General features: G+C 42.3%; 2 protein-coding genes across 3 annotated transcripts in view; both read left to right on the forward strand.

The window, feature by feature from the left end:
• Nucleotides 1-12,443, forward strand: part of LOC311325430 (myosin-7) — a gene marked incomplete at both ends in the record, with an annotated part of 29,418 nt that extends 16,975 nt beyond the window's left edge. The window contains 37 exons of one of the 2 annotated variants that reach the window (XM_084458132.1): nucleotides 865-1,065; nucleotides 1,793-1,936; nucleotides 2,048-2,204; nucleotides 2,290-2,317; nucleotides 2,572-2,680; nucleotides 2,781-2,873; nucleotides 3,007-3,070; nucleotides 3,400-3,498; nucleotides 3,579-3,682; nucleotides 3,768-3,906; nucleotides 4,000-4,118; nucleotides 4,230-4,379; nucleotides 4,549-4,719; nucleotides 4,813-5,122; nucleotides 5,225-5,298; nucleotides 5,450-5,655; nucleotides 5,748-5,871; nucleotides 5,992-6,128; nucleotides 6,228-6,483; nucleotides 6,662-6,904; nucleotides 6,983-7,159; nucleotides 7,256-7,401; nucleotides 7,484-7,574; nucleotides 7,667-8,056; nucleotides 8,155-8,281; nucleotides 8,368-8,486; nucleotides 8,611-8,807; nucleotides 9,054-9,237; nucleotides 9,337-9,502; nucleotides 9,712-9,836; nucleotides 9,936-10,244; nucleotides 10,344-10,547; nucleotides 10,649-10,945; nucleotides 11,043-11,147; nucleotides 11,252-11,347; nucleotides 11,429-11,563; nucleotides 12,423-12,443. In XM_084458132.1, the coding sequence (XP_084314258.1) occupies nucleotides 865-1,065; nucleotides 1,793-1,936; nucleotides 2,048-2,204; nucleotides 2,290-2,317; nucleotides 2,572-2,680; nucleotides 2,781-2,873; nucleotides 3,007-3,070; nucleotides 3,400-3,498; nucleotides 3,579-3,682; nucleotides 3,768-3,906; nucleotides 4,000-4,118; nucleotides 4,230-4,379; nucleotides 4,549-4,719; nucleotides 4,813-5,122; nucleotides 5,225-5,298; nucleotides 5,450-5,655; nucleotides 5,748-5,871; nucleotides 5,992-6,128; nucleotides 6,228-6,483; nucleotides 6,662-6,904; nucleotides 6,983-7,159; nucleotides 7,256-7,401; nucleotides 7,484-7,574; nucleotides 7,667-8,056; nucleotides 8,155-8,281; nucleotides 8,368-8,486; nucleotides 8,611-8,807; nucleotides 9,054-9,237; nucleotides 9,337-9,502; nucleotides 9,712-9,836; nucleotides 9,936-10,244; nucleotides 10,344-10,547; nucleotides 10,649-10,945; nucleotides 11,043-11,147; nucleotides 11,252-11,347; nucleotides 11,429-11,563; nucleotides 12,423-12,443 (5,817 nt within the window). Of the gene's footprint in view, nucleotides 1-864; nucleotides 1,066-1,792; nucleotides 1,937-2,047; nucleotides 2,205-2,289; nucleotides 2,318-2,571; nucleotides 2,681-2,780; nucleotides 2,874-3,006; nucleotides 3,071-3,399; nucleotides 3,499-3,578; nucleotides 3,683-3,767; nucleotides 3,907-3,999; nucleotides 4,119-4,229; nucleotides 4,380-4,548; nucleotides 4,720-4,812; nucleotides 5,123-5,224; nucleotides 5,299-5,449; nucleotides 5,656-5,747; nucleotides 5,872-5,991; nucleotides 6,129-6,227; nucleotides 6,484-6,661; nucleotides 6,905-6,982; nucleotides 7,160-7,255; nucleotides 7,402-7,483; nucleotides 7,575-7,666; nucleotides 8,057-8,154; nucleotides 8,282-8,367; nucleotides 8,487-8,610; nucleotides 8,808-9,053; nucleotides 9,238-9,336; nucleotides 9,503-9,711; nucleotides 9,837-9,935; nucleotides 10,245-10,343; nucleotides 10,548-10,648; nucleotides 10,946-11,042; nucleotides 11,148-11,251; nucleotides 11,348-11,428; nucleotides 11,564-12,422 lie in introns of those variants that run through there. The other variant, XM_084458133.1, reaches the window with a different exon arrangement.
• A 4,987-nt stretch (nucleotides 12,444-17,430) lies between these two features.
• LOC311325570 (myosin-7-like) lies at nucleotides 17,431-27,265 on the forward strand (the record flags this gene model as incomplete). Its single annotated transcript, XM_084458291.1, has 37 exons — nucleotides 17,431-17,631; nucleotides 17,794-17,937; nucleotides 18,025-18,181; nucleotides 18,298-18,325; nucleotides 18,411-18,516; nucleotides 18,610-18,702; nucleotides 18,786-18,849; nucleotides 18,946-19,044; nucleotides 19,135-19,238; nucleotides 19,410-19,548; nucleotides 19,661-19,779; nucleotides 19,883-20,032; nucleotides 20,146-20,316; nucleotides 20,445-20,754; nucleotides 20,863-20,936; nucleotides 21,079-21,284; nucleotides 21,447-21,570; nucleotides 21,665-21,801; nucleotides 21,881-22,136; nucleotides 22,226-22,468; nucleotides 22,542-22,718; nucleotides 22,823-22,968; nucleotides 23,075-23,165; nucleotides 23,256-23,645; nucleotides 23,739-23,865; nucleotides 23,972-24,090; nucleotides 24,193-24,389; nucleotides 24,487-24,670; nucleotides 24,764-24,929; nucleotides 25,015-25,139; nucleotides 25,262-25,570; nucleotides 25,770-25,973; nucleotides 26,061-26,357; nucleotides 26,445-26,549; nucleotides 26,726-26,821; nucleotides 26,951-27,085; nucleotides 27,245-27,265. 37 exons carry the CDS (start codon nucleotides 17,431-17,433, stop codon nucleotides 27,263-27,265), a joined length of 5,814 nt encoding a protein of 1,937 aa, XP_084314417.1.

The raw sequence follows: 27,265 nt of genomic DNA on the forward strand, positions 1-27,265 counted from the left end.
AGTGTTACAAAGATTTCTTTGTCTAATTTGTTTTATTTGTTTCCACAGGACCAAGGCAACCTCATTCTTCTTCATTCTTCATCCCTACTCTATAGGGGTTGATAAGGTAGGAGCATCTCTACATCATTTTAGGGAAGCTGTTTGATTGTTTTATATGATTCATTTGTATTTGGTGTGATTGGTCCACTGGTAACGCATCTCCATCAACAGAATAAGTGGGAGAAAGAAATCAATCTGAAATGTTTGACATTTTCAAAACTTTATTACAATGAAGATATACTGCAACACTGGATAAACAGTACACTTTAAAAACAAGGGGTGCTATACAGTACCTAGAACGTGTTGTAACTATAAAAGATCCCTCTGGAAAATTGTTCCATATAGGGATAAGAATGAACCATTTAGGTTTCCAAACAGCACCGTATGAAGCTGAAACTGTTCTAAATGGAACACAGGGTTTTTTCTTCTGTTGTTACAAAGGGTTCTGTACAGTAGCAACCTTTTAGAGTGTATATATAATATACCAAAATACACTAGAGTGAATGAGTAGATGAATGTATAAGTGACCATATCATTCATTTTTAAGAGGTGCAGCCACTTCTAGATGTGACATGTGTGTCCGCCCGGGTGTGTGTGTGTGTGTGTTTGTGTGTGTCCGTGTGTCCATTTGTAGCATGAGATTTTGACATCAGGCGTAGTCTCTTGCTTCAACAACACATTTCACACTTTTCATAGAAAAGAAAATGACCCATCTGGTCCAGGGCTGTGATTAGATTAGACTGCTCATGCACTAATGCATAAGACTGCCCTTACCTGTCGCTTACTTCACCACTTGGGCGTGATTTTTTTTCTAGACACTGAATAATGGGTGACGCGCACATGGCACAGTTTGGCCCTGCTGCCTCTTACCTGAGGAAGTCAGATAGGGAGCGTCTGGAGGCCCAGACGCGACCCTTCGACATGAAGAAGGAGTGCTTCGTCCCCGACACCATTGAGGAGTACGTCAAGGCTACCATCACCAGCCGAGAAGGAGAAAGCGTCACCGCTCAAACTGAGAAGGGGAAGGTTAGTCAGCTGTGGCACCTGCCCTGGTCAAACAGGGACACCTACTGTAGAGATTATAGGATGACATTCAAATTAAATGATTCTAACTCATGCATGACAGGTTAAAGGTGCAGTATGTAGTTTGGCTCAGAAGCACTTTTTGTCATAATTATTTCCATTATCATTACATCCCGAGAGCAATCAATAAATAAAGTGCTCTGCCACTAAAATGAAATAAATCGATAATCTGTGGAAGTCACTGGACTGTGTAATAAGTGCTTCCAATAATTTTGAGTTGACAACTTGAAATGATTGGATGGCTTACCTGCCTGTCAATCTACCAACAGGTGTACCTGCCTAGTGAGTGTCATTTGTTTCCCCCCAGTTTGGAGGAGTGGCTTTGGAGGGAGGCCTGAAGGGAGGGGCAGGCATTTTGTCAGTTGTATTTTTCAAAATCTTTCAAAAAATTGTAAAAGAAAATGTAACAAAAACTGTAAGTGTAACAGGAAATCACAAATCGCATACTGCACCTTTAATGGTAATACAAATTTTAAGAACTTCTGCCTGGACCTAAATAATTAGACTTTTGTGGACCAACTGTACCATGGTTGTGAACTTGAACATGAACTATGTAACCGAATGAACATAACTTGAAGGAATGAAAAATGATGCTCTTCATCATATAAATAGCAATATTTTGTTTGCAACGTCCTGCATTTTGTGACAACTATTGTACTTCTTTTTTCAGACTGTGACGGTGAACGACTGCGATGTCCATCCTCAGAACCCGCCAAAGTTTGATAAAATTGAAGACATGGCGATGTTCACCTTCCTCCACGAACCCGCTGTGCTGTTCAACCTCAAAGAGCGTTATGCAGCATGGATGATCTACGTGAGTGGAAAACACCCTGACTGGATTCTCCAATCTTTGTGGAATAAAAGGCATTCGACTATCAACAAATACAACAAATATTTTCTCATGAACGTTGCCTCTCTTTTGCAGACATACTCAGGGCTGTTCTGTGTGACTGTCAACCCCTACAAGTGGCTGCCAGTCTACAACCAGGAGGTGGTGGTAGCTTACAGAGGCAAGAAGAGGAGTGAAGCTCCTCCTCACATCTTCTCCATCTCTGACAACGCCTATCAGTACATGTTGACAGGTAAACAAACGTACTACTTTAAATTACGTTCTGAACTGCTAGTGTGGCGCAAGTATTTGAACAGCTCCTTATCTCTTTTTTTCAGACAGGGAGAACCAATCCATTCTCATCACGTGAGTCTTCCCTCTTTTTTCCCTATGCTAAGTTTATTTTCACTTTAGGTCTAACCAGAAACTTGTGTATCTTCCTTGCTGTAACTCAATTTGGATCATAGATACTATTACTTTGGCCTATTACAATACTGATTTGAGAATTTTAATGCATCTCCTGTTCTGACCTAAAGCCTGTCCATTTGAGTGTAAACTCTACATTATTTACATTATAATTCTTACACTTGAATTAATATGAATGGTATTTGTATCCTCAGTGGAGAATCTGGTGCTGGGAAGACTGTCAATACCAAAAGAGTCATTCAGTACTTTGCCAGCATTGCAGCTGGAGGAGCTGGGAAGAAGGATACAGGCTCTGAGAAGAAGGTTTCTGTTTTAATTAATTTAATTAAAAACACAAAATACTCTTTAAAGACACTGTACTTTCATTATCATTGTTATCAACTGTTGCTATGAATGATTTCAGGGTACCCTGGAGGATCAAATCATCCAGGCTAACCCAGCTCTGGAGGCCTTTGGTAACGCCAAGACCATCAGGAATGACAACTCATCAAGATTTGTATGTAAACCGGTCACTATGAGAAAATGAACAATGTGGTCAACAGACATATTATACATGTATTTGTAAATTCCATATTAAAATAAATAATTAATAAATAAATAACTAATGATTTGTTGTCTTGCATTCACAGGGCAAATTCATTAGAATTCATTTCGCTGCAAGTGGAAAACTGGCTTCTGCTGACATTGAGACATGTAAGAGGACATTGCTAACATCGAAACATTCTATCAATGGATGATTAATATTGATTGATTTTCTTAATCCATTTGGATTTTGATGTCCTGATTATTTGGTCTTATAATGACTATTATTTTGTCTTTTTTGCCTTTTCTTTATTAGTCTGTTTTTGTCATCTGTCAATTTTTTTCTCTAATTGTGTTGTAATTATTGTCTTTGTGGACCCTCGTGAAAATGAGATGGCACATCTCAAGGGGTTATTCTTATAAATAATTTCAAGACATGATGCTCATTTTGGATATCAGGTATAAAACTCTGATTAACAATTGACATTTCCATCTGACAGACCTGCTGGAGAAGTCTCGTGTGACTTTCCAGCTCAAGGCTGAGAGAGATTACCACATCTTCTACCAGATCCTGTCCCAGAAGAAGCCAGAGTTGCTAGGTAAATGGATACCACCGTAAAAATAAATATTACTGAAGAATCACAAGAAATGTATTTGACATTTCTGTTGGTTTTTACAGATATGCTACTCATCACCAACAACCCCTACGACTACGGCTTCATCTCCCAAGGAGAGACAACTGTAGCCTCCATCAATGATGCTGAGGAGCTAATGGCAACTGATGTGAGTTCAGAGAATGGTGGTTTATCTTTCTACTTCACAGTATTGATGCTTTGGTGGCATAAAGTAAACCCTTTCACTGCCACAGGATGCCTTTGACGTGCTGGGCTTCACTCAAGAGGAGAAGAATGGCATTTACAAGCTGACTGGCGCCGTCATGCACTACGGCAACATGAGGTTCAAGCAGAAGCAGAGAGAGGAGCAGGCAGAGGCTGATGGCACCGAGGGTGAGAGATGAAAACATTACTGAGCAACTGGACCATGTTACTACTTTCAGAGACAAAAAAGACTTGACTGCAAACTCTCTTTTCATTGGCCAGATGCTGACAAAGTTGCATATCTGATGGGTCTGAACTCTGCTGACCTCATCAAGTGTCTCTGTCACCCAAGGGTCAAAGTAGGGAACGAGTGGGTCACCAAGGGACAGAATGTCCAGCAGGTGATAATGAAAAAATGCATCACAATTTTAGGTTTTCAGACCTGAAAACATTTACAAGTTAATGTTTACTTTCATAGTAAAGGGTCATTAAAATTTTTATTTTCTTTGAAGGTGAATTACTCTATTGGTGCACTATCCAAGTCAGTGTATGAAAAGATGTTCCTTTGGATGGTGGTGAGAATCAACCAATCCCTGGACACCAGACAGCCACGCCAGTATTTCATTGGTGTTCTGGACATAGCTGGCTTTGAAATCTTTGACGTGAGTTTCTGCAACTTTGAAGGAAAATGTGTTATATCCACCCCTATAGGAATAGGCTTACTGTACTTCATATGTGATTATTGTTGTGCTGTACCTTGTTAGTTTTTTATGATTCGTCTACATAAAACAGGTTATCTACAGCACCTTTAATATGGTCTCCCCTTTGCAGTTCAACACATTTGAGCAGCTCTGCATCAACTTCACCAATGAGAAACTGCAACAGTTTTTCAACCACCACATGTTTGTGCTGGAGCAAGAAGAGTACAAGAAAGAGGGAATTGAATGGACGTTCATTGACTTTGGCATGGACTTGCAGGCTTGCATTGATCTCATTGAGAAGGTGAGAGTTGGGAATAGTTAAAATATTGAACATTGTAAAATTGATAAATCTGCTATTAACATCAATATGCTGCTTATATTTCCTTCCATATAGCCAATGGGTATCATGTCCATCCTTGAAGAGGAGTGCATGTTCCCCAAGGCCAGTGATGCTACCTTTAAAGCTAAGCTCTATGACAACCACCTGGGGAAATCCGTCAACTTCCAGAAGCCCAGAATTGTAAAGGGGAAACCAGAGGCCCATTTCTCCCTGGTTCACTATGCTGGCACTGTTGATTACAACATTGGCAATTGGCTGGTGAAGAACAAGGATCCTCTAAACGAGACCGTTGTTGGACTTTACCAGAAGTCCAACCTCAAGTTACTGGCTATGCTCTTTGCTAATTATTCTGGGTCAGAAGTATGTAAGTTATACAGATATATTTACCAGATTGACTACAAAAATATAAATTCTATAAGAGTAAATGAACGGCCATCCATTTTCATGAAATGATTCTCTATTGCAGCTGAGGGGAAAGGCAAAGGGGGAGGAAGTAAGAAAAAGGGCTCCTCCTTCCAGACAGTGTCTGCTTTGCACAGGGTGAGTATAACATTGTTTTTTAAAAATGTTTTTTTATCATACAGTACAATGTCAAACCATTAGCCGTATATGAAATGGCTTTAACCTCAAACGAAAGGGGGGAAATGTGAGTTAGTTTTGCATCTAACAAAGAATGTCATTGTTACCACAGGAGAACCTCAACAAGCTGATGACCAACTTGAGGTCTACTCACCCTCACTTTGTGCGCTGCATCATCCCCAACGAGACCAAGAATCCCGGGGCCATGGAGAACCCTCTGGTGATGCACCAGCTGCGCTGTAACGGTGTTCTGGAAGGCATCAGGATCTGCAGAAAGGGCTTCCCCAACAGGATCCTGTATGGAGACTTCAAACAGAGGTGTGTATATAAGTTGTACTACAGTACATTACAAAATAGTTCCTCTGAGATAGGAGATCCTCTGACATTATGAAATGCTTCATGTATTGTAGATACCGAATCTTGAATCCTGCTGCCATCCCTGAGGGACAGTTCATGGACAGCAGGAAAGGCGCTGAGAAGCTACTGGGATCTCTGGACATTGACAAAACCCAGTACAAGTTTGGACATACTAAAGTAAAGAATTATCCTTGATGGAGATTCATCTGTTTTGAACAGCAAAGGGGTTGTATGAGATTGTAATTGTCTGTTCATTGGAATATGTTCTACTGTGCTGTGCTCTGCAATCTCTTCAAGGTATTCTTTAAGGCTGGTCTACTGGGTCAGCTTGAGGAGATGCGAGATGACCGTTTGTCACTCATCATCACTGGAATCCAGTCAAGAGCTCGGGGTCTACTGGCTAGAGTTGAATTTCAGAAGATTGTTGAGCGCAGGTATGAATAAAAGATCCTTAACTTTAAATATTTTAGGGTAACACTTTATTATTGTTACATAATGGTTCTACATTGTATCTGAATGGAATTTCTTTACAGGGATGCATTGCTTGTCATCCAGTGGAATGTGCGTGCCTTCATGGGGGTGAAAAATTGGCCCTGGATGAAGCTCTACTTCAAGATCAAGCCTCTGCTGAAGTCTGCTGAGGCTGAAAAGGAGATGGCCAACATGAAGGAGGAGTTCCTGAAGCTAAAGGAGGCCTATGCAAAGTCTGAGACTCGCAGGAAGGAACTAGAGGAGAAAATGGTCTCTCTTCTCCAAGAGAAGAATGACCTCCAGCTTCAAGTCCAGGCCGTGAGTTTGCAGAAAATACCTTGGAATTATACATTTGCATCTGAGTTGAGATCATAAAACAGTATAAGTTTGTGGATTTTCATCCTAGAGCACAGGAATAACAAAATGATAAACTAATATCAAGATTGTCTTGCAAATTAAAACTGTATTGTAATTACTTATTAATCTTTCAAACCAGGAACAAGATAATCTTTCGGATGCTGAGGAGAGATGTGAGGGTCTGATTAAGAACAAGATTCAGATGGAGGCAAAAGCCAAAGAGCTATCAGAGAGACTGGAAGATGAGGAGGAGATGAATGCAGAACTGACGGCCAAGAAGAGGAAGCTGGAGGATGAGTGTTCTGAGTTGAAGAAGGACATTGATGATCTGGAGCTCACCTTGGCTAAAGTGGAGAAGGAGAAACATGCCACTGAAAACAAGGTAACCATTGATAACCACACATGTCTACTTAAGGTCTTTCAACAAATCAGTTACTGAGTGCTCAACCTCTGTTTACAGGTGAAGAACCTGACTGAGGAAATGTCAGCTCTGGATGAAATCATCGCCAAGCTGACCAAGGAGAAGAAAGCCTTGCAGGAATCTCATCAGCAAACGCTGGACGATCTGCAGAGTGAGGAAGACAAAGTCAACATTCTGACCAAGGCCAAGGCTAAGCTGGAGCAACAAGTTGACGATGTGAGTCCACTTAGTTACTTATGATTATGTTAATATAAGGAATAAATAAGAAAAAACATTTGATCCTGCAAAGTTATTTATAATGTATTTCCTTAGCTTGAAGGATCCCTGGAGCAAGAGAAGAAGGTTCGTATGGACCTTGAAAGAGCCAAGAGAAAGCTGGAAGGAGATTTAAAGTTGACCCTGGAGAGCTTAATGGACCTAGAAAACGACAAACAACAGCTGGAAGAGCGTCTTAAAAAGTAGATGAATTCTGTACTCTTTTAAAAGCATTCATGCCAAAAGTTTGTGATACATTATTCAATCTATTCCTGTCCCCTACAGGAAAGACTTTGAAGTCAGTCAGCTCACTAGTAGGATAGAAGACGAGCAAGCAGTTGGCATTCAGCTTCAAAAGAAACTGAAGGAGCTTCAGGTAATCAATCATTTAACATAAGACTCAAGGTGTCTTCAAACGAATTATTCTGATGACCTAATTTTAGCAAATACAATTATGCTCCTATCTAGGCCCGCATTGAAGAGCTGGAAGAGGAGCTTGAGGCAGAGAGAGCTGCCCGAGCCAAGGTGGAGAAGCAGAGAGCAGACCTGGCCAGGGAGCTGGAGGAGATCAGTGAGAGGCTGGAGGAGGCCGGTGGAGCAACATCCGCCCAGATTGAGATGAACAAGAAGAGGGAGGCCGAGTTCCTGAAACTCCGCAGAGACCTTGAAGAAGCCACTCTGCAGCACGAGTCCATCTCCGCCACGTTCAGGAAGAAACAAGCTGACACTGTGGCTGAGCTGGGAGAGCAGATAGACAACCTGCAGAGAGTGAAGCAGAAACTAGAGAAGGAGAAGAGTGAGCTCAGACTGGAGCTGGATGATGTGATCTCCAACATGGAACATACTGTTAAGACTAAGGTATTGTGTGAACATTTTGTGCTCTCAGTCATATATAGGCTTTCCATATATTTTCTGCGAGGTTTATTATTTTAATACAATAACGGGATTTGTTTCAGATAAATTTAGAGAAGGCATGCAGGACTCTGGAGGATCAGATGAGTGAATACAGGACTAAATTTGAAGAAGGCCAGCGCAGCCTAAATGACTTCAGCATGCAAAAGGCGAAGTTGCAGACAGAGAATGGTATGTCTGTTGTCTTGAAAAATCATGATGTATGTTGTACTGTGCCTTTCTGTCCCCAAACGTAACAGATTGCTTTGACATTCTAGGGGAGCTTTCAAGGCAATTGGAGGACAAAGATTGCCTGTTATCTCAATTGACAAGAGGGAAGCTGTCATACACTCAGCAGATTGAGGACCTCAAAAGACAGCTGGAAGAGGAGACAAAGGTAATAGAAACATAATCTAAAATTACTGTAACATTATATCAAAAATATAAAATCTGTCAATTACCTAAAGCAATGCATGATTATTTTTGAACATTCGGTAATATGTGGAATATTTGTTTCCTAGGCAAAGAGTGCCCTGGCCCATGCAGTGCAGTCTGCTCGCCATGATTCTGACCTGCTGAGAGAGCAGTATGAGGAGGAGCAGGAGGCCAAGGCTGAGCTGCAACGCGCCATGTCCAAGGCCAACTCTGAGGTGGCTCAGTGGAGAACCAAGTACGAAACCGATGCCATCCAGAGGACTGAGGAGCTGGAGGAAGCCAAGTAAGATAATAATTTTTCATGTTGCTTATGTATTGATCATTTTTACACTCTCCCAAGAAAGAGATAATTTTTCGTTTAGCAGATAGGCTTTTTGTTTGTGTTATGTTTCTTCTAAAATGTAAGACAAACCAAAAGTTTTTCTGTTAGATGACTGTGCAGCTATTGATGGTGAGGTACTGTATAGTGTCATGACTTACAACATTGCAAACCTTAAATCATTCCATAACGTCTTATTCTTTTATCCAGGAAGAAGCTGGCTCTGCGTCTGCAGGACGCTGAGGAGGCTGTTGAGGCAGTGAATGCCAAGTGCTCCTCGCTGGAGAAGACCAAACACAGACTCCAGAATGAGATTGAAGATCTCATGGTGGATGTGGAGAGGTCTAATGCTGCTGCAGCCGCCCTGGACAAGAAGCAAAGAAACTTTGACAAAGTAAAGACTAATTTCTTATATAGATTCTATTTAATACATTAAAAAGGACATGGTCTATTCCTTAACACAGCAAACTATGTCTGGACTTAATTCCTCTAGGTCCTGGCTGAGTGGAAGCAGAAGTACGAGGAGTCTCAGTGTGAGTTAGAGGGCTCCCAGAAGGATGCCAGGTCTCTGAGTACTGAACTCTTCAAGCTGAAGAACTCCTATGAGGAATCTCTTGACCATCTGGAGACCATGAAGAGGGAGAACAAGAATCTTCAGGGTAAGGAGGGAAAATAAGTCACTTAGCCTTATACGCTTATCAGACTAGCATGCTATGTGATAGTAGTACTGTAAGTAGTGGTAAGTCGTAAGCTTTCAGTCAGCTTATATGTTTGTATACATGTGGCAGAGATGGTTTGGAATGCCATCTGACATAATGTTATCCACACAATCTAAATGGTTCTGCACGATCTACTGTACACCTCACAGAGGAGATTTCAGACATTACTGAGCAACTCGGAGAAGCAGGAAAGAACATCCATGAGCTGGAGAAACTTAGGAAACAGCTGGACCAGGAAAAAAGTGAGATCCAGTCAGCTCTAGAGGAAGCAGAGGTACAGTAGGAACTCTATATTGAGTTGCCGTTGAATATCTTTTGCACATATTCGAATGTATTTGGACACTGTGATAAATCCATGAACCATATCTCCCAGGCTTCCCTGGAGCACGAGGAGGGAAAGATCCTGAGGGCCCAGCTGGAGTTCAACCAAGTGAAGGCTGAGATTGAGCGCAAGCTGGCTGAGAAGGACGAGGAGATGGAGCAGTCCAAGAGGAACCTGCAGAGGACCATTGAGACCCTGCAGAGCTCTCTGGAAGCAGAGTGTCGCAGCAGGAACGAGGCCCTCAGGCTGAAGAAGAAGATGGAGGGAGACCTCAATGAGATGGAGATCCAGCTCAGCCAGGCCAACAGGCAGGCAGCGGAGGCCCAGAAACAGCTCAAGTCTGTTCATGCTCACCTTAAGGTACACCAGATAAAACACAATAGCCTATACAGTTTCATGAAGCTTTCTATCAGACTGATATGAGAAGACACTAAATGTGATGAATGCCTCGTCATCCAGGATGCCCAAATCCAACTGGATGACTCTCTCCGAGCCAACGACGATCTCAAGGAGAACGTTGCCATTATGGAGAGACGCAACACCCTGATGCAGGCGGAGCTGGAGGAGCTGAGGTCAGCGCTTGAGCAGACTGAGAGAGCCCGCAAGCTGGCTGAGCAAGAGCTGCTGGACGTCAGCGAGAGGGTGCAGCTGCTGCACTCACAGGTTTGTAAAACATTACCACGCGCTTAACGCATTTATCACCATTATAATCAAAGGTGTCCAATTATATTTTTCTCATATATTTGTTGTAAACACATCTGTAGAATACCAGCCTGTTGAACCAGAAGAAGAAGCTGGAGAACGACACGTCTCAGCTTCAGACTGAGGTGGAGGAGGCAGTGCAGGAGTGCAGAAACGCTGAAGAAAAGGCCAAGAAGGCCATTACAGATGCTGCCATGATGGCAGAGGAGCTGAAGAAGGAGCAGGACACCAGTTCTCACCTGGAGCGGATGAAGAAGAACATGGAGCAGACCATCAAAGACCTGCAGCACCGTCTGGATGAGGCTGAGCAAATCGCCATGAAGGGAGGCAAGAAGCAGGTGCAGAAGCTGGAAGCCAGGGTGAGTAGTACATTTTATCTACAAATGGGTCTTATATAAATGCCAACACTCAATTATGGATCCGTAAATCAATTAAACTCTGATATGTTACTGACAGGTGAGGGAGCTGGAAAGTGAGGTGGAGTCTGAACAAAAGAAGGGCAGCGATGCAATCAAGGGCATCCGCAAATATGAGAGACGCATCAAGGAACTCACATACCAGGTCAATCTATTGCGTTTGGTGCTATCTGTACTTACATGGATATATTGTATCAGTGTATTTCATTCACTAATGGCATCACTAATTCATATGATCTGTGTTCTTAGACTGAGGAGGACCGTAAGAACATGGTCCGCCTGCAGGACCTGGTGGATAAGCTGCAGCTGAAAGTCAAAGCCTACAAGAGAGCTGCAGAGGAGGCTGTAAGTGTTGACATCAGTGTTCAGGAACCGTCTCTCTCTGAGAGCTCTAGCTGAAATGTGTTTTGTGTCTCTGTGTAACAGGAGGAACAAGCTAACACTCATCTGGGCAAGTTCCGCAAGCTGCAGCATGAGCTGGACGAGGCTGAGGAGAGAGCTGACATCGCCGAGTCTCAGGTCAACAAGCTGCGCGCCAAGACCCGTGATGTGGGAACCAAGGTCAGTGGAACTTGGTTTAGCTTATTGTCAGGTACATTACCATACTGTGTAAAAGGTGTCAAGAGATACAGTATCTGCCATGATATGGTTAAGATCTTTCTTTCCAAAATAAGGAGAGGCACTAATATTTATTGATTATAATCATAATCATTATAATAAATTAGAATTGATTACAATTTAGTATACTTATATTATTATAATGATATATTGTAATTATATATTATAATTGATTTGTCATTTTTCAATGCAATTAAATCATTAATAATCCAGACCAAAGAAATGAGACCAGACGCATTATAGAAATATATTTAATTTTCCATTAGAGACTGTTCAATTTTAGATGATATGCTAGATAGGGAGCCAAGTTGAGCAGAGTCCTATAAACAGAATATGACTGCTGCTCTAGTCTAGTGTTGTACAGTGTAAAATTAGAAAGGGTTAGTCTATGTTAGTAATCCATGGAGAGTTTATGGAAAGGGCATACATCTTGATTTTGAAACCTACCTTATATACCTATTGAACAGGGATTATTATCCCCCAGTGTGAAACGCATGGATTAGTGATGGGATTGGAAGGTGATCGGCACTGCTTCAGAGAGATTACAGTACATAATGTACTGCTACACTTTAGCTATTGTGGATAACGTGAATAAAAATAGGCCTACATGGAAACAGTAATCTTTACACATAGTATGGAGTGTGTCACTTTTGTAGAACCTACCATGAGATAATCCATTATTGCAATTGGATCTCTGACCCATACTGTACATGTCTATTGTAGAACGTCTGTAGAACCCTTGTTTACCAATATCTTTTTTCCCCATTGTCTCACTTTATTCTCTTATTCTGTTCCTTCACAGAAAGGACTTGATGAGGAGTGAATATGAACACAGAACATGTGAGAACTTTTGATCTTCTGTCTTCTTCTCGTCCCTACTTTCTCCAAAGAACCCTAGCACTGTAACTGTAGAATAAAGTCAAATTGCATTGAATTTAGGTGTCAAGTGTTTCTTCATCTTGGTTCATGTTCATCAAAAACACATCTAGCATAGATTCATCTATCAGTCACTGATCCACACTTTGCTGTGGATTATGAAATATAGAACTAAGATATCAGAACAGGAAGATACTGTAACTCAGAAAGTGATTTTGTAAGGAATGGGCTATTTCTACTGATGCATCGATTCACAAGGCAACAATTAATTCCAATCAATGAGACGGTATAAAAACTTTTGTATCATAATTACAACTTCATCAATTAGAAACCAAAGAAATTGCACTTTAGGTCATAAGTTTGATAATGCACTTTAGCTCATAAGTTTGAAATTGGACTTTAGGTCATACAGTGTGCATGAAATACTTTAGGTCAAGCAAAAGTAATACTTTTGGTCATATGCTTGAAATACAACCTGGTAAAGGTATGTGTACGAAGACGTTGCTCCCGTTAAATAGTTTTGATTGCAAGTGAAGAAGAGTGGGAGTTCTTTGTTTTACTGTGTCGCGTCACATCATACTGTATCACAGCAACATTGTGGATGAAAACAATATTACTGAATAGTGGCTTTGTCTACCAGTACAGTATTGCACCGCTGCCAATCCTGAGGTTCACACCACTGAACATAACATGCTACTGTTTCTAAATAAAATAAAAAATAAAAAACTCTTACCACCCTGCTCTGAGGGAGAGCTTGTGCAGCCGCTGACAATCCTCTGGACCGGTTCTTTCTTGTTCCTCTGCTGGGTACTGGGAGGCCAACCAGAAGACCAGCGAGGCTGGTATTGACAGGCGGTGCACTCCTGACACCTTGTGGTCAGTGAGAGTCTGCTTGGGTGCACAGTGGGCCGCCTTTGATCGCCCCCCACCCCAGCCTGTGAGTCGATCCAGCTGTAGAACAAAAATGACAGAGGACAGACACATTCAGAGAAGATACTTAAACTTGTGTTCATTGTATCCATGACTGTGAAAAGTATGTAAATCTGGAATTATGTTTATAATTTCCAACCTCTGTTGTAATTTTTTTCCACTGCTGCAATGCCAAATGTACCCCTAGGGAATCATTAAAGAATCAATCAATCAATCAATCAATCAATCAATCAATCAATCAATCAATCAATCAATCTATCTATCTATCTATCTATCTATCTATCTATCTATCTATCTATCTATCTATCTATCTATCTATCTATCTATCTATCTATCTATCTATCTATCTATCTATCTAAACCCCAATGAGAGTGCATGAGATAGGGGTCATGGCAGGTAATTAAGGCAGTGGGTCAGGCAGGACTTTCTCATTGTCCTTTATGGTATTGTTCAAGAAAGAAGGGGACTAATAATAGTATTCCATCCCTGCTCCAGACCGCAGTGAGTCAGGTTGCATCACATGATTAGGTGTAAGGCTAACAGATCACTGATCGGAGTACAAAATGCACAGCTGAGAATGAAGCAGCCAGCGATGGTATTTTCAGATCCCACAACAGATCTAGTTAAGGACATTTAAAGTAGAGGGCACATTTTATTTACACAGAGGTTGAATAACAGAGTGGGATTGACCAGTTAACAACTGAGTAAACAGAGGTCTTGCTGTGACCAAATTGCTCGAATTGACAAGCCAATAGCGGAAGTTAATGAGTTTTACTTTTCGGTGTACTAGCTCAATGGCCTTGTGGTTAGAGTGTTCCCCCGGAGGTTGGGGGTTCGATCCCTGGCTGAGTCATACCAAAGACTATTAAAAAAAATGGTACCCAATGCTTCCCTGCTGGGCCCTCATACCATCAAAGGTTGGATTGGGCGTACAGTCCCTAAGTACACAGTTGTAAGTCCCTGCAGTGGGTGTAGTTGTACATCATGCTGCCTCACAGGAAGAGGCTCCTGCCTTATGGGCCACTAGGCTCGAGAACCATTGGTTCTCAAGGCTACTTCATTTTTATTTTTCTTACTTTTACGTGTGGGGCTAGCTACCCTGCAGCTACTGGATATGAAAGTGTGTCCTCGTAACAATTTGTTAACATTGCTAATGGATTTTCACAAGCATCAAAAACGTTTGCTATACTGCTTGCCTGAGCAATACCTTTAATTGGTGACATGTTGTAGTTAGATCAATACTTTATTCAATGGCTTACTGGAATTCTCTCCTTGTAGTCTTGATTTTGCTATGCATGTATAGATTAATTAAAATGTCCTTCATTTCTGACAGAAGAATGTGGTGTTTTCATGTTTGCAGCTTTAAGAAAAATAAAAGCACACAGACTAATTCTCACTTCATCCTAATATTGGTAACTGGTTTTGACTACAACCAAATACAAATCTATTACAACTTTTCTACAAAGAGGTTAACCTTCAGAAGCCATGGCAACCTTACCTTCTGAAGCAGCTTGCTGTGCCCTCGAGCAGTTCTTTCAGTGTTTTCTGCCTCTTCCTCCTGGGAACTTGTTATAGGACAGTGTCTGTATCTCATGTTACTGCAGGTGTCTCGGTCCTAGAGTGAGAGAGAACAAAAACACACAGGAAAGAATATGACCACACACACACACACACACAAATACACACGCGCACACGCTCACACACACACACACACACAAATACACACACACAAATACACACACACACACACAAATACACACACACAAATACACACACACACACACAAATACACACGCGCACACGCTCACACACACACACACACACACACACACACACACACACACACACACACACACACACACACACACACTCCCAAAACCAAAATAGATGCACTTTCTAATAGATTAGGAAATGTGGGTCTTCAGAATAAAATGGAAGGAAGTAATACGTCTATGTAATTTTAGACTCAGATTTAAGTTTGAAACCCCACAAAAACGAGGTGATGAAAACAGCATTCTTCCACCTATTAAATATTGCCAAAGTACGTCCATTTTTATTCATACTTTTATTTCAAGTCTTTTTACTGCCTTCAAAGAATAGTCAATTAAGAAATCACAGGTAATTTAGAACTGCTGGTAAACCTTTAACAAAAACAAGGAAGATACAGTAGCACACATCTACTGTACACTGCACTGGCTCCCTACAGTATATCTCTTAGAGTTGATTTTAAAGTCCTTCTAAAGCTCTTAATGGTTTAGCACCCTCTTACATCACTGATTCTCTGTTGCTTTATGTCACTTCACAAGCTCTTGCGTTCTCTACAGCAGGTCTTTTAAATATTCCAAAAGCTCCCATAAATAAAATTGGGGAAGCTGTCTTCGTCTAGCCTGATATCAGACAGAATTGTCAGCTCGTTACACTCGGTTGAGATCTTCAAGAATCAGTCAACTTCAGTGGAGTGGGCGGATTCGAACGTCTGGACCCAGGCTAGCCTTCGTCCAATATGCGCCTAAATTGTGGAACACCGTACCAAAAAGTGGGCTCAGTGGACATTTTTAAACAGCAACTGAAAACATACCTTTTTAATAATAATAATAATAATAATAATAATAATAATAAATTGGAGACTTGGCAGCACTGAACTAAATGTTGCATAGTTTTTTTTTATACCAGTGGATTCTAGGAGAAACACCACACAAACTGTAAAACCTCCTGCTATCAGTTGTCCAGTCATACTGTAAGCATAAGGACAGGAGTTCACATATCAGTGATGCGCATTTGCTGTCCTTCTCAATCAGAGCGAGTAACCCAGCAAGAATTTCACAGGGTTATCTTTATCATCAACGATGAAAGAAAGCGAACAGTGTCATGTCAACAATTTCAGGTCGAGGCTTCAACCTCATTGGATGGAGCAAGGGACGGGGATAATGAAAAGTATACAGAAATGTGACCTTGACGTAACCGCGATTCTCTGCTGTCAGCAGCTGCAACACTTTGTTACCCAACACCCCTCTAGACGTTCATCACCTGACCTGACCTGTCCTTGTTGTCCCGTCAGTCATGCTGTCTTTAGAAACTAACGTCAGCGATACAAAACCTTCAAAGCAAGTCAAGAATAAACTAACAGATAAGAGATATATGACATGGACCTGTCTGACAGTGCCATCTGATAGGATCATCATATACTGTATAGTCAGATGAGTAAGTACAGTTCTGGCTCCAGGTTCTCTTCCTCCTCCTCTTGCCTTTCCATATTCATTTCCTAACCTGCCTTTTGTTTAATCGCCTGGTCACAAGGTGACGGCAACAAATAGAACTGAAACGCTCTGACCATGTAGGAGACTGTTTTTTTTAATGTGTCACACAAGACCGTCTGATATTCATCTCCATATTTGGGTGACTGACAAGCTTTATAACAGAGATGCCATCTCGGTGGCAGTAATTCATCTGACTGACAATCATAGAGGTAAGCAAAAGGATCATATTCTAATGTCATCAAAAGAGGTCAGGCAAGGGACTATGTAATGACTACTGTATATCATTGTTTTTTTCATATTTTGGTGATTCAGCTACCGTAGCTACTTGTTGTCATTGTTGCATCAAAGCCAACATCTGATTCAGATCTGAAAGGACTCTCAGAGTCATACAGTATTTGGTGGTTGAATGTAAGCGTGTTCTTAGTTTGCCTCTGTCTAGTTCACAGGGCTAGAACATAATCTGGGTTTTTCCTAAAGCCTGCAACCGGCCAGGTAAGATCTGATCTGAAGTCATGGTTAATTGTGATGTATCTCATTTGTATACTCCTATGTACAATAACCCAATATCATAACAGTAGTTTTGCAAAATGCAAAATGTTTTTGTAAATCTTTTTTTTTAAATGAAATGAGGTGTACTTGGAAATGACAATTTATACATTTATTTGCGGGGGCGGGGGCGACGGTAGGGGGGCGTATAAGCCTACTGCATGGTGATTCAAATCTTGATCAACATTAGCAGCTTGAAAGATGGGTGATGCCATCATGGCGGAGTTTGGAGCCGCCGCTTCATTCCTGCGGAAGTCGGACAAGGAGCGTCTGGAGGCCCAGACGCGTGCCTTCGACATGAAGAAGGAGTGCTTCGTGCCCGACCCTGTGGTGGAGTACGTCAAGGCTTCCATTCTCAGCCGTGATGGTGACACAGTCTCAGCTCAAACAGCTGATGGGAAGGTACAGTTCTAGGGTTTCTAGGGCAAAGTAACACTCATGGAACTAACAAAGATGGATATTCCATACTGCCAAATGTAGCAAATTGGTACACAGTACCAATATGCTTTTAGCAAGCTTTGGAGATGTTTGACCAACAATTTAATGGGTGTACTGATTTCACAGACTGTGACTGTGAAGGAGGTTGATGTCCATCCTCAGAACCCGCCAAAGTTTGATAAAATTGAAGACATGGCGATGTTCACCTTCCTCCACGAACCCGCTGTGCTGTTCAACCTCAAAGAGCGTTATGCAGCATGGATGATCTACGTGAGTAGGCACACAACAGGAAGCACTTTTACAGTGTGGCTGAGGAGAATATGCCTACACATTCTGATCACTTCATCTCCCTCACAGACCTACTCAGGGCTGTTCTGTGTGACTGTCAACCCCTACAAGGGGCTGCCAGTGTACAACCAGTCGGTTGTGAATGCCTACAGAGGCAAGAAGAGGAGTGAAGCTCCTCCTCACATCTTCTCCATCTCTGACAACGCCTACCAATACATGTTGTCAGGTACATCTTCAACATAGGCTACCATGTTACTTTACAGCCTAATTTACCATGAATGTTATTAAATCTATACTCTGCAAAACAACATGAATCCTAGTTTCTCTCTCTTTCTATTTCAGACAGAGAAAATCAATCCATCCTTATCACGTAAGTGTTAATCAGATAATGTATTGTGTATGTATTATGTATAACAGACAGTCATCTTAAACCTCCTTTATGTTCATACCCCCAGTGGAGAATCTGGTGCTGGAAAAACTGTGAACACCAAGCGTGTCATTCAGTATTTTGCTAGCATTGCCGCTACGCCAGGGAAGAAAGATGCAGCTACTGATAAAAAGGTTGGGCGATTTTACAATAGATTACTATTGTTGTTAGAGATCCTGAAAACATGTAGCCTAAATGACGCATCATCTATTTTTCTTCAAACACAGGGTACCCTGGAGGATCAAATCATCCAGGCTAACCCAGCCTTGGAGGCCTTTGGTAACGCCAAGACCATCAGGAATGACAACTCATCCAGATTTGTGAGTGCCTGACAAACTGAAACTACTGTAGTAACCAGGTTTGTGCTCACACAACAATGCTGACATTACTATTTGATTAACAGGGCAAGTTCATCCGCATTCACTTTGGCGTCAGTGGAAAGCTCGCCTCTGCTGATATTGAAACTTGTAAGAACGGACAAAAGCACAACATTCACACTACCCATAAGTCATTCTATGATTGTGAGTTCATGATACAATACCTGTGATGCAATCTCCCCCAAGACCTGCTGGAGAAGTCTCGTGTGACCTTCCAGCTCAAAGCTGAGAGAGATTACCACATTTTCTACCAGATCCTGTCCCAAGCAAAACCTGAGCTTCTGGGTAAGGAGGAATGTGCATTTTCAGGGGGAGCAACTGGAGCATCACTACCACAAAATGGATGATTAAACTGTCCTGTCTGCTCCTAATTAGAAATGCTGCTCATCACCAACAACCCCTACGACTACGCCTTCATCTCCCAAGGAGAGACAACTGTAGCCTCCATCAATGATTCTGAGGAGTTGATGGCAACTGACGTGAGCCAACTTCATTAAAAAAGAAGTCATTCTCAACTATTCTGTAAAACAGCTTTTTTTCGCCAGTGGAAAACTGATGTTTTAGACTTAGTGAAACATATCAATGGTCCTCAGTTCTTCAGTAGTAGTAAATATGTGATGTTATGCTTAATTTTCCTTTCACTGCCACAGGATGCCTTTGATGTGCTGGGCTTCACTCAAGAGGAGAAGAATGGCATTTACAAGCTGACTGGCGCCGTCATGCACCATGGCAACATGAGGTTCAAGCAGAAGCAGAGAGAGGAGCAGGCAGAGGCTGACGGCACCGAGGGTGAGAGATGCTTTATAAAGCTGAGAAACATGACTGAGCAACTGGACCATGTTTTTATTACTTTCAGAGACAAAAAAAAGACTTGACTGCAAACTCTCTTTTCATTGGCCAGATGCTGACAAAGTTGCATATCTGATGGGTCTGAACTTGGCTGACCTCATCAAGTGTCTCTGTCACCCAAGGGTCAAAGTAGGGAACGAGTGGGTCACCAAGGGGCAGAATGTCCAGCAGGTGATGATGAAAAAACGAAACAAAAAGACCTGAAAACATTTACAAGTAAACCATTGATAGTAAACCTGACAAGGGGTCATTAAAATGTGTATTTTCTTTGAAGGTGAACTACTCTATTGGTGCCCTCTCCAAAGCTGTTTATGAGAGGATGTTCCTCTGGATGGTGGTGAGAATAAACCAATCACTGGAGACCAGGCAGCCACGCCAGTATTTCATAGGTGTTCTGGACATTGCTGGCTTTGAGATCTTTGACGTGAGTACAGAAGCCTGATCTATTCATGTTAAATATTACTGTATGTTCAACATGATTAATGTTTACAGTTTTTGTTTTTTAGAGTTTCTGATCAATGTGCATACCCATTTCAGTTCAACACATTTGAGCAGCTCTGCATCAACTTCACCAATGAGAAACTGCAACAGTTTTTCAACCACCACATGTTTGTGCTGGAGCAAGAAGAGTACAAGAAAGAGGGAATTGAATGGACGTTCATTGACTTTGGCATGGACTTGCAGGCTTGCATTGATCTCATTGAGAAGGTGAGAAGTTGGGAATAGTTATAAAAAGTTAAACATTGAGTATTGTAAAATTCAATATTGAATATTGTCAAATATTCAATCAACCTGCTATTAACATCAATATGCTGCTTATATTTTCTTCCATACAGCCAATGGGTATCATGTCCATCCTTGAAGAGGAGTGCATGTTCCCCAAGGCCAGTGATGCTACCTTTAAAGCTAAGCTCTATGACAACCACCTGGGGAAATCCGTCAACTTCCAGAAGCCCAGGATTGTAAAGGGGAAACCAGAGGCCCATTTCTCCCTGGTTCACTATGCTGGCACTGTTGATTACAACATCGGCAATTGGCTGGTGAAGAACAAGGATCCTCTAAATGAGACCGTTGTTGGACTTTACCAGAAGTCCAACCTCAAGTTACTGGCTTTGCTCTTTGCTAATTATTCTGCATCTGATTCAGGTATTTTCCAACATAAATGTGTTCTCGTATGTATACATCTGTTTTCAGTGTCACAGATCATGCTTTCATGCTACTTGTCATTCACATCATCTGGTCTAATGTCTGTAGAGTCTACTGGCAAGGGAGGCAAAGAAAAAAAGAAAAAGGGCTCCTCCTTCCAAACTGTGTCCGCTTTACACAGGGTAAGATCCGTCGATGAGCCATACTGACCTGCAGTCAAATAATAATATTGATAAATAGGAAATTATATTGGAATCTCTGGCAACCCTCAACTTGAAATATATAATCACATTTCATGTTTAATTTTTTACACTACACTTACAGGAGAACCTAAACAAGCTGATGACCAACTTGAAGTCTACTCACCCTCACTTTGTGCGCTGCATCATCCCCAACGAGACCAAGAATCCCGGGGCCATGGAGAACCCTCTGGTGATGCACCAGCTGCGCTGTAACGGTGTTCTGGAAGGCATCAGGATCTGCAGAAAGGGCTTCCCCAACAGGATCCTGTATGGAGACTTCAAACAGAGGTGTACATTGTTATACATTCTGTACTTTACCTATACAAGACAAAGTACATTCTTACTGTAATATGGATAACCTTGAATCCCCTAGTCATTTACGGTTCATGAAAAATGTCAATCCGAAAAGCATTACAGGTTTCACAAGAACATTCACTTTCAATTTTCTAGGTACCGCATCTTGAACCCTAACGCCATTCCTGAGGGACAGTTCATTGACAGCAAGAAGGCTGCTGAAAAACTGTTGGGTTCTTTGGAAATTGATCACACTCAGTATAGATTGGGGCACACAAAGGTTAGTACTAGTATCAACACTAGAAAATAGATCTACACTGTGAATGAATGAAAGGGAATTAACATTTTTGTCCCCTGGGTTTAATGTAAATTAGGTGTTCTTCAAGGCTGGGCTGTTGGGTCGCCTAGAGGAGATGCGAGATGAGCGTTTGGCACTCATTATTACTGGAATGCAGTCTCGAGCCCGTGGTGTTCTGGCAAGAATTGAGTTCCAGAAGATTGTGGATTGCAGGTAAATGCTCAAAGGTCAACTATATTCAAAACTCAACAATGGTTCAATTCAGTATTATAATTATTAAACCTTTTCACAGGGATGCATTGCTTGTCATCCAGTGGAATATCCGTGCTTTCATGGGGGTCAAGAATTGGCCCTGGATGAGGCTCTACTTCAAGATCAAGCCCCTGCTGAAATCTGCTGAGAATGAGAAGGAAATGGCCAACATGAAGGTGGAGTTTGAGAAGCTAAAGGAGGCCTATGCAAAGTCTGAGGCTCGCAGGAAGGAACTAGAGGAGAAAATGGTCTCTATTCTCCAAGAGAAGAATGACCTCCAGCTTCAAGTCCAGACTGTGAGTTTAGAGCCAGTCTGTATGTATCAGTTGTGATCAAGTGTTTGTTATTGAATAAATGTTATTGATCTTTTTCCCATCCTTGACAGGAACAAGATAATCTTTCTGATGCTGAGGAGAGATGTGAGGGTCTGATTAAGAACAAGATTCAGATGGAGGGAAAAGCCAAAGAGCTGACAGAGAGACTGGAGGATGAGGAGGAGATGAATGCAGAACTGACGGCCAAGAAGAGGAAGCTGGAGGATGAGTGTTCTGAGTTGAAGAAGGACATTGATGATCTGGAGCTCACCTTGGCTAAAGTGGAGAAGGAGAAACATGCCACTGAAAACAAGGTAACCATTGATAACCACAAACGTCTATTTAAGGTGTCAAATCAGTTACTGAGTGCTCAACCTCTGTTTACAGGTGAAGAACCTGACTGAGGAAATGTCAGCTCTGGATGAAATCATCGCCAAGCTGACCAAGGAGAAGAAAGCTTTGCAGGAGGCTCATCAGCAAACGCTGGACGATCTGCAGAGTGAGGAAGACAAAGTCAACACTCTGACCAAGGCGAAGGCTAAGCTGGAGCAACAAGTTGACGATGTGAGCATCTTACAGTGCTGCCCATACTGTATCCATCTATAATGTGCATTTGGTCTACTACTGTCCAGAAACAAATGACGACTGGAATGAATGTGTTTCCATAGCTCGAAGGGTCTTTGGAGCAAGAAAAGAAGATCCGCATGGAGCTTGAAAGAGTCAGGAGGAAGCTTGAGGGGGACTTAAAGTTGACCCTAGAGACCCTTATGGACTTGGAAAATGATAAGCAACAAATGGACGAGAGGCTGAAAAAGTATAAGAAATATGAACATATTCAACTACTTAAGACAAAATACTGTATGTCTTAAGCTATAATCAAATTGGAATTAATTGTTCCATCTGACTTTCTTCATCCATAGGAAAGACTTTGAAATCAGCCAACTGAACTGCAAAATTGAGGATGAACTGGCTATGGCTGCTCAACTCCAGAAAAAATTGAAGGAGTTGCAGGTAACACAAATGAGAAAAATGGTTGTGCATTATCCAGGAATTGTACACTTAAAATATTCAAATTTTACATGAAAACTTTTCATGATCTAGGCCCGCATTGAAGAGCTGGAAGAGGAGCTTGAGGCAGAGAGAGCTGCCCGAGCCAAGGTGGAGAAGCAGAGAGCAGACCTGGCCAGGGAGCTGGAGGAGATCAGTGAGAGGTTGGAGGAGGCCGGTGGAGCAACATCCGTCCAGATTGAGATGAACAAGAAGAGGGAGGCCGAGTTCCTGAAACTCCGCAGAGACCTTGAAGAGTCCACTCTGCAGCACGAGGCCATCACCGCCACGTTCAGGAAGAAACAAGCTGACACTGCGGCTGATTTAGGAGAGCAGATAGACAACCTGCAGAGAGTGAAGCAGAAACTAGAGAAGGAGAAGAGTGAGCTCAGACTGGAGCTGGATGATGTGGTCTCTAACATGGAGCAGATTTTTAAATCAAAGGTATTCCTCAGTGCACAAATGTAGTCTCTCAAACTGAACACTGTGAGAATGATCCAGCCTCTGATCTCATCCAGCACTATTTTCTTATTCCAGACTAGCTTGGAGAAAATGTGTAGAACGTTGGAGGACCAGATGAATGAATATAGGACAAAGGCAGAGGAGGGGCAACGGACCATCAATGATTTCACAATGCAAAAGGCCAAGCTTCAGACTGAGAATGGTACGTGCTCAATATCTACTTTTCACCAATTATTCAAAGAGATGGACCTTCAGTCACTTAATCTATATTACGTTGTTATAAAGAAGATACTTGTTTATAATTACAGGAGAACTTACCAGACAGCTTGAGGAAAAGCACTCTCTAGTGTCTCAACTCTCTAGGGGCAAGCAGGTCTATACTCAGCAGGTTGAGGACCTTAAAAGACAACTAGAGGAGGAGGTCAAGGTAATTATTGCACTGCACATATTTATGTAACATTACAGTACTCTAATGTAGGGCAGTTAGGTTTCTTCTATCATAGATTAAATACATTCTTTTAAATTTCAGACAAAGAATGCCCTGGCCCATGCAGTGCAGTCTGCTCGCCATGATTCTGACCTGCTGAGAGAGCAGTATGAGGAGGAGCAGGAGGCCAAGGCTGAGCTGCAACGCGCCATGTCCAAGGCCAACTCTGAGGTGGCTCAGTGGAGAACCAAGTACGAAACCGATGCCATCCAGAGGACTGAGGAGCTGGAGGAAGCCAAGTAAGGCGTGTTATCATCTCACATCATTCTTGAGTTTTTCCAAGGCATGAGGCTCAACAACTGATTGAATCTCACATACCTTTTTATGATCACCCAGAAAGAAGCTGGCTCAGCGTCTGCAGGATGCTGAGGAGGCTGTTGAGGCAGTGAATGCCAAGTGCTCCTCGCTGGAGAAGACCAAACACAGACTCCAGAATGAGATTGAAGATCTCATGGTGGATGTGGAGAGGTCTAATGCTGCTGCAGCCGCCCTGGACAAGAAGCAAAGAAACTTTGACAAAGTAAAGAGCCAAATCTAGTAGAGTAATGGATAACTTATATTAGGGGGTTATAATTTCTTTCAAATTACATGAAAGTGAACTTGTTTCCATAAGGTCCTGGCTGAGTGGAAGCAGAAGTACGAAGAGTCTCAGATTGAGTTGGAGAGCTCCCAGAAGGAGGCCAGGTCTCTGAGTACTGAACTCTTCAAGCTGAAGAACTCCTATGAGGAATCTCTGGACCATCTGGAGACCATGAAGAGGGAGAACAAGAATCTCCAGGGTACGGAGGGAAAATGTCACTTATTCTAATAAGCTTCTCAGATTAGCATGCTATGATGAGCCTCAATCTTATCGCTCTTCCCCAGAGGAAATATCTGACCTAACTGAGCAACTTGGCGAGACTGGAAAGAGCATCCATGAGCTGGAGAAGCTCCGTAAACAGTTGGAGCAGGAGAAGGTGGAGATTCAAACCGCTCTTGAGGAAGCAGAGGTATGTTGTGACCTCAATCCATAAGGGTGGTTGAACATCATAAATATCAGGAATTATCATCATATTGCCATAGATATTAGGAAATCGTCATAGCTAGTTACATTTATCAATGTCTACTCTAGGCCACACTGGAGCATGAGGAAGGAAAGATCCTCAGGGCCCAGCTTGAGTTTAATCAGATCAAGGCTGATATTGAGCGCAAGCTGGTTGAGAAGGACGAGGAGATGGAGCAGTCCAAGAGGAACCAGCAAAGGATGGTGGAGTCCCTGCAGAGCTCTCTGGAGTCTGAGACTCGCAGCAGGAATGAAGCCCTCAGACTGAAGAAGAAGATGGAGGGAGACCTCAACGAGATGGAGATCCAGCTCAGCCAGGCCAACAGGCAGGCAGCGGAGGCCCAGAAACAACTCAAGTCTGTTCATTCACATCTGAAGGTAAATCTGATCAAATAAAAAAGGAGTTTCATGAGAAACGTATCTACACCCAGCCAGGCTCAGAAACAGCTCCAAGTTTTCAAAGCCAATATGAAGCTACGGAGGACATGATCAAAAACAAAATGTTTGCCTTAAAAAAAAAGAAATAAATAAAAGCAGGAAAAGAAAATGAAACATGTTTTCATTTGTCATATTCAAGGACGCTCAACTACAGTTGGATGACTCTCTCAGAGCCAACGACGATCTCAAGGAGAACAATGCCATTGTGGAGAGACGCAACACCCTGATGCAGGCGGAGCTGGAGGAGCTGAGGTCAGCGCTTGAGCAGACTGAGAGAGCCCGCAAGCTGGCTGAGCAAGAGCTGCTGGACGTCAGCGAGAGGGTGCAGCTGCTGCACTCACAGGTAAAACTAAACCATTGCATTACTTTATAAAGCCTATTCACAATGGGATTTCACAACAATATTAAGCAGAATTTCACCTATAAATAGAATACCAGCCTGTTGAACCAGAAGAAGAAGCTGGAGGCCGACACGTCTCAGCTTCAGACCGAGGTGGAGGAGACAGTGCAGGAGTGCAGAAACGCTGAAGAAAAGGCCAAGAAGGCCATTACCGATGCTGCCATGATGGCAGAGGAGCTGAAGAAGGAGCAGGACACCAGTTCTCACCTGGAGCGCATGAAGAAGAACATGGAGCAGACCATCAAAGACCTGCAGCACCGTCTGGATGAGGCTGAGCAAATCGCCATGAAGGGAGGCAAGAAGCAGGTGCAGAAGCTGGAGGCCAGGGTGAGTGTCTTTCTGCCACATTGTTCAACGGTGACATCATTGCTGTATGATCAATACAAAAAAAAAACCTACCCTCAAATTTAACAGGTGAGGGAGCTTGAAATTGAGGTAGAAGCTGAACAAAAAAAGGCCAGCGACGCTGTCAAGGGAATCAGGAAATATGAGAGACGCACTAAGGAGCTCACCTACCAGGTACCTCTCCATTCTTGCTTCAGTGGATAGGCTAATAGACTACAGAGCTTCAAACTAAATTACAAAGTCACAAACTCTCAGTGTAACCAATAAATAAATAGGTTTGTAATATAATACGAGCATTACCAAGTTTATGGTTTCAAATGCTTGTCGGCTAATTGGATTGCTATTTTAAGGCTGAGGAGGACCGCAAGAATCTCTGTCGTTTGCAAGACCTTGTGGACAAGTTGCAGCTGAAGGTCAAATCCTACAAGAGAACTTCAGAAGAGGCTGTAAGTGACAATATCGAATGCTCTAAATGATGCACTACACACAGGATTTCATGTCATGCACTTCTAAAGAGTACCGTGCTGGTGACATTGGTGCTGACATTATTATATTGTATCTTTTTTTTTTTACAGGAGGAACAGTCCAATAGTAATCTGGGCAAGTTCCGCAAGCTGCAGCATGAGCTGGACGAGGCTGAGGAGAGAGCTGACATCGCCGAGTCTCAGGTCAACAAGCTGCGCGCCAAGACCCGTGATGTGGGAACCAAGGTCAGTAACCTCTGTATATTCTGAGTTTAAAAACAGACATTGGCAACTAATAAGACAGGCATTCATTTCCACATTTGAAGTCTCAAACTTTGATCAACTTTTCAAACAGCTTGATTCAAAACATGTCTCTCTTTTCTCTTTATCCTACTTCTGCTACAGAAAGGGCTCGATCACGAGTGA

Source organism: Borostomias antarcticus, assembly GCF_949987555.1.
Source record: "Borostomias antarcticus genome assembly, chromosome: 24".
NCBI classification, from domain to species: domain Eukaryota; kingdom Metazoa; phylum Chordata; class Actinopteri; order Stomiiformes; family Stomiidae; genus Borostomias; species Borostomias antarcticus.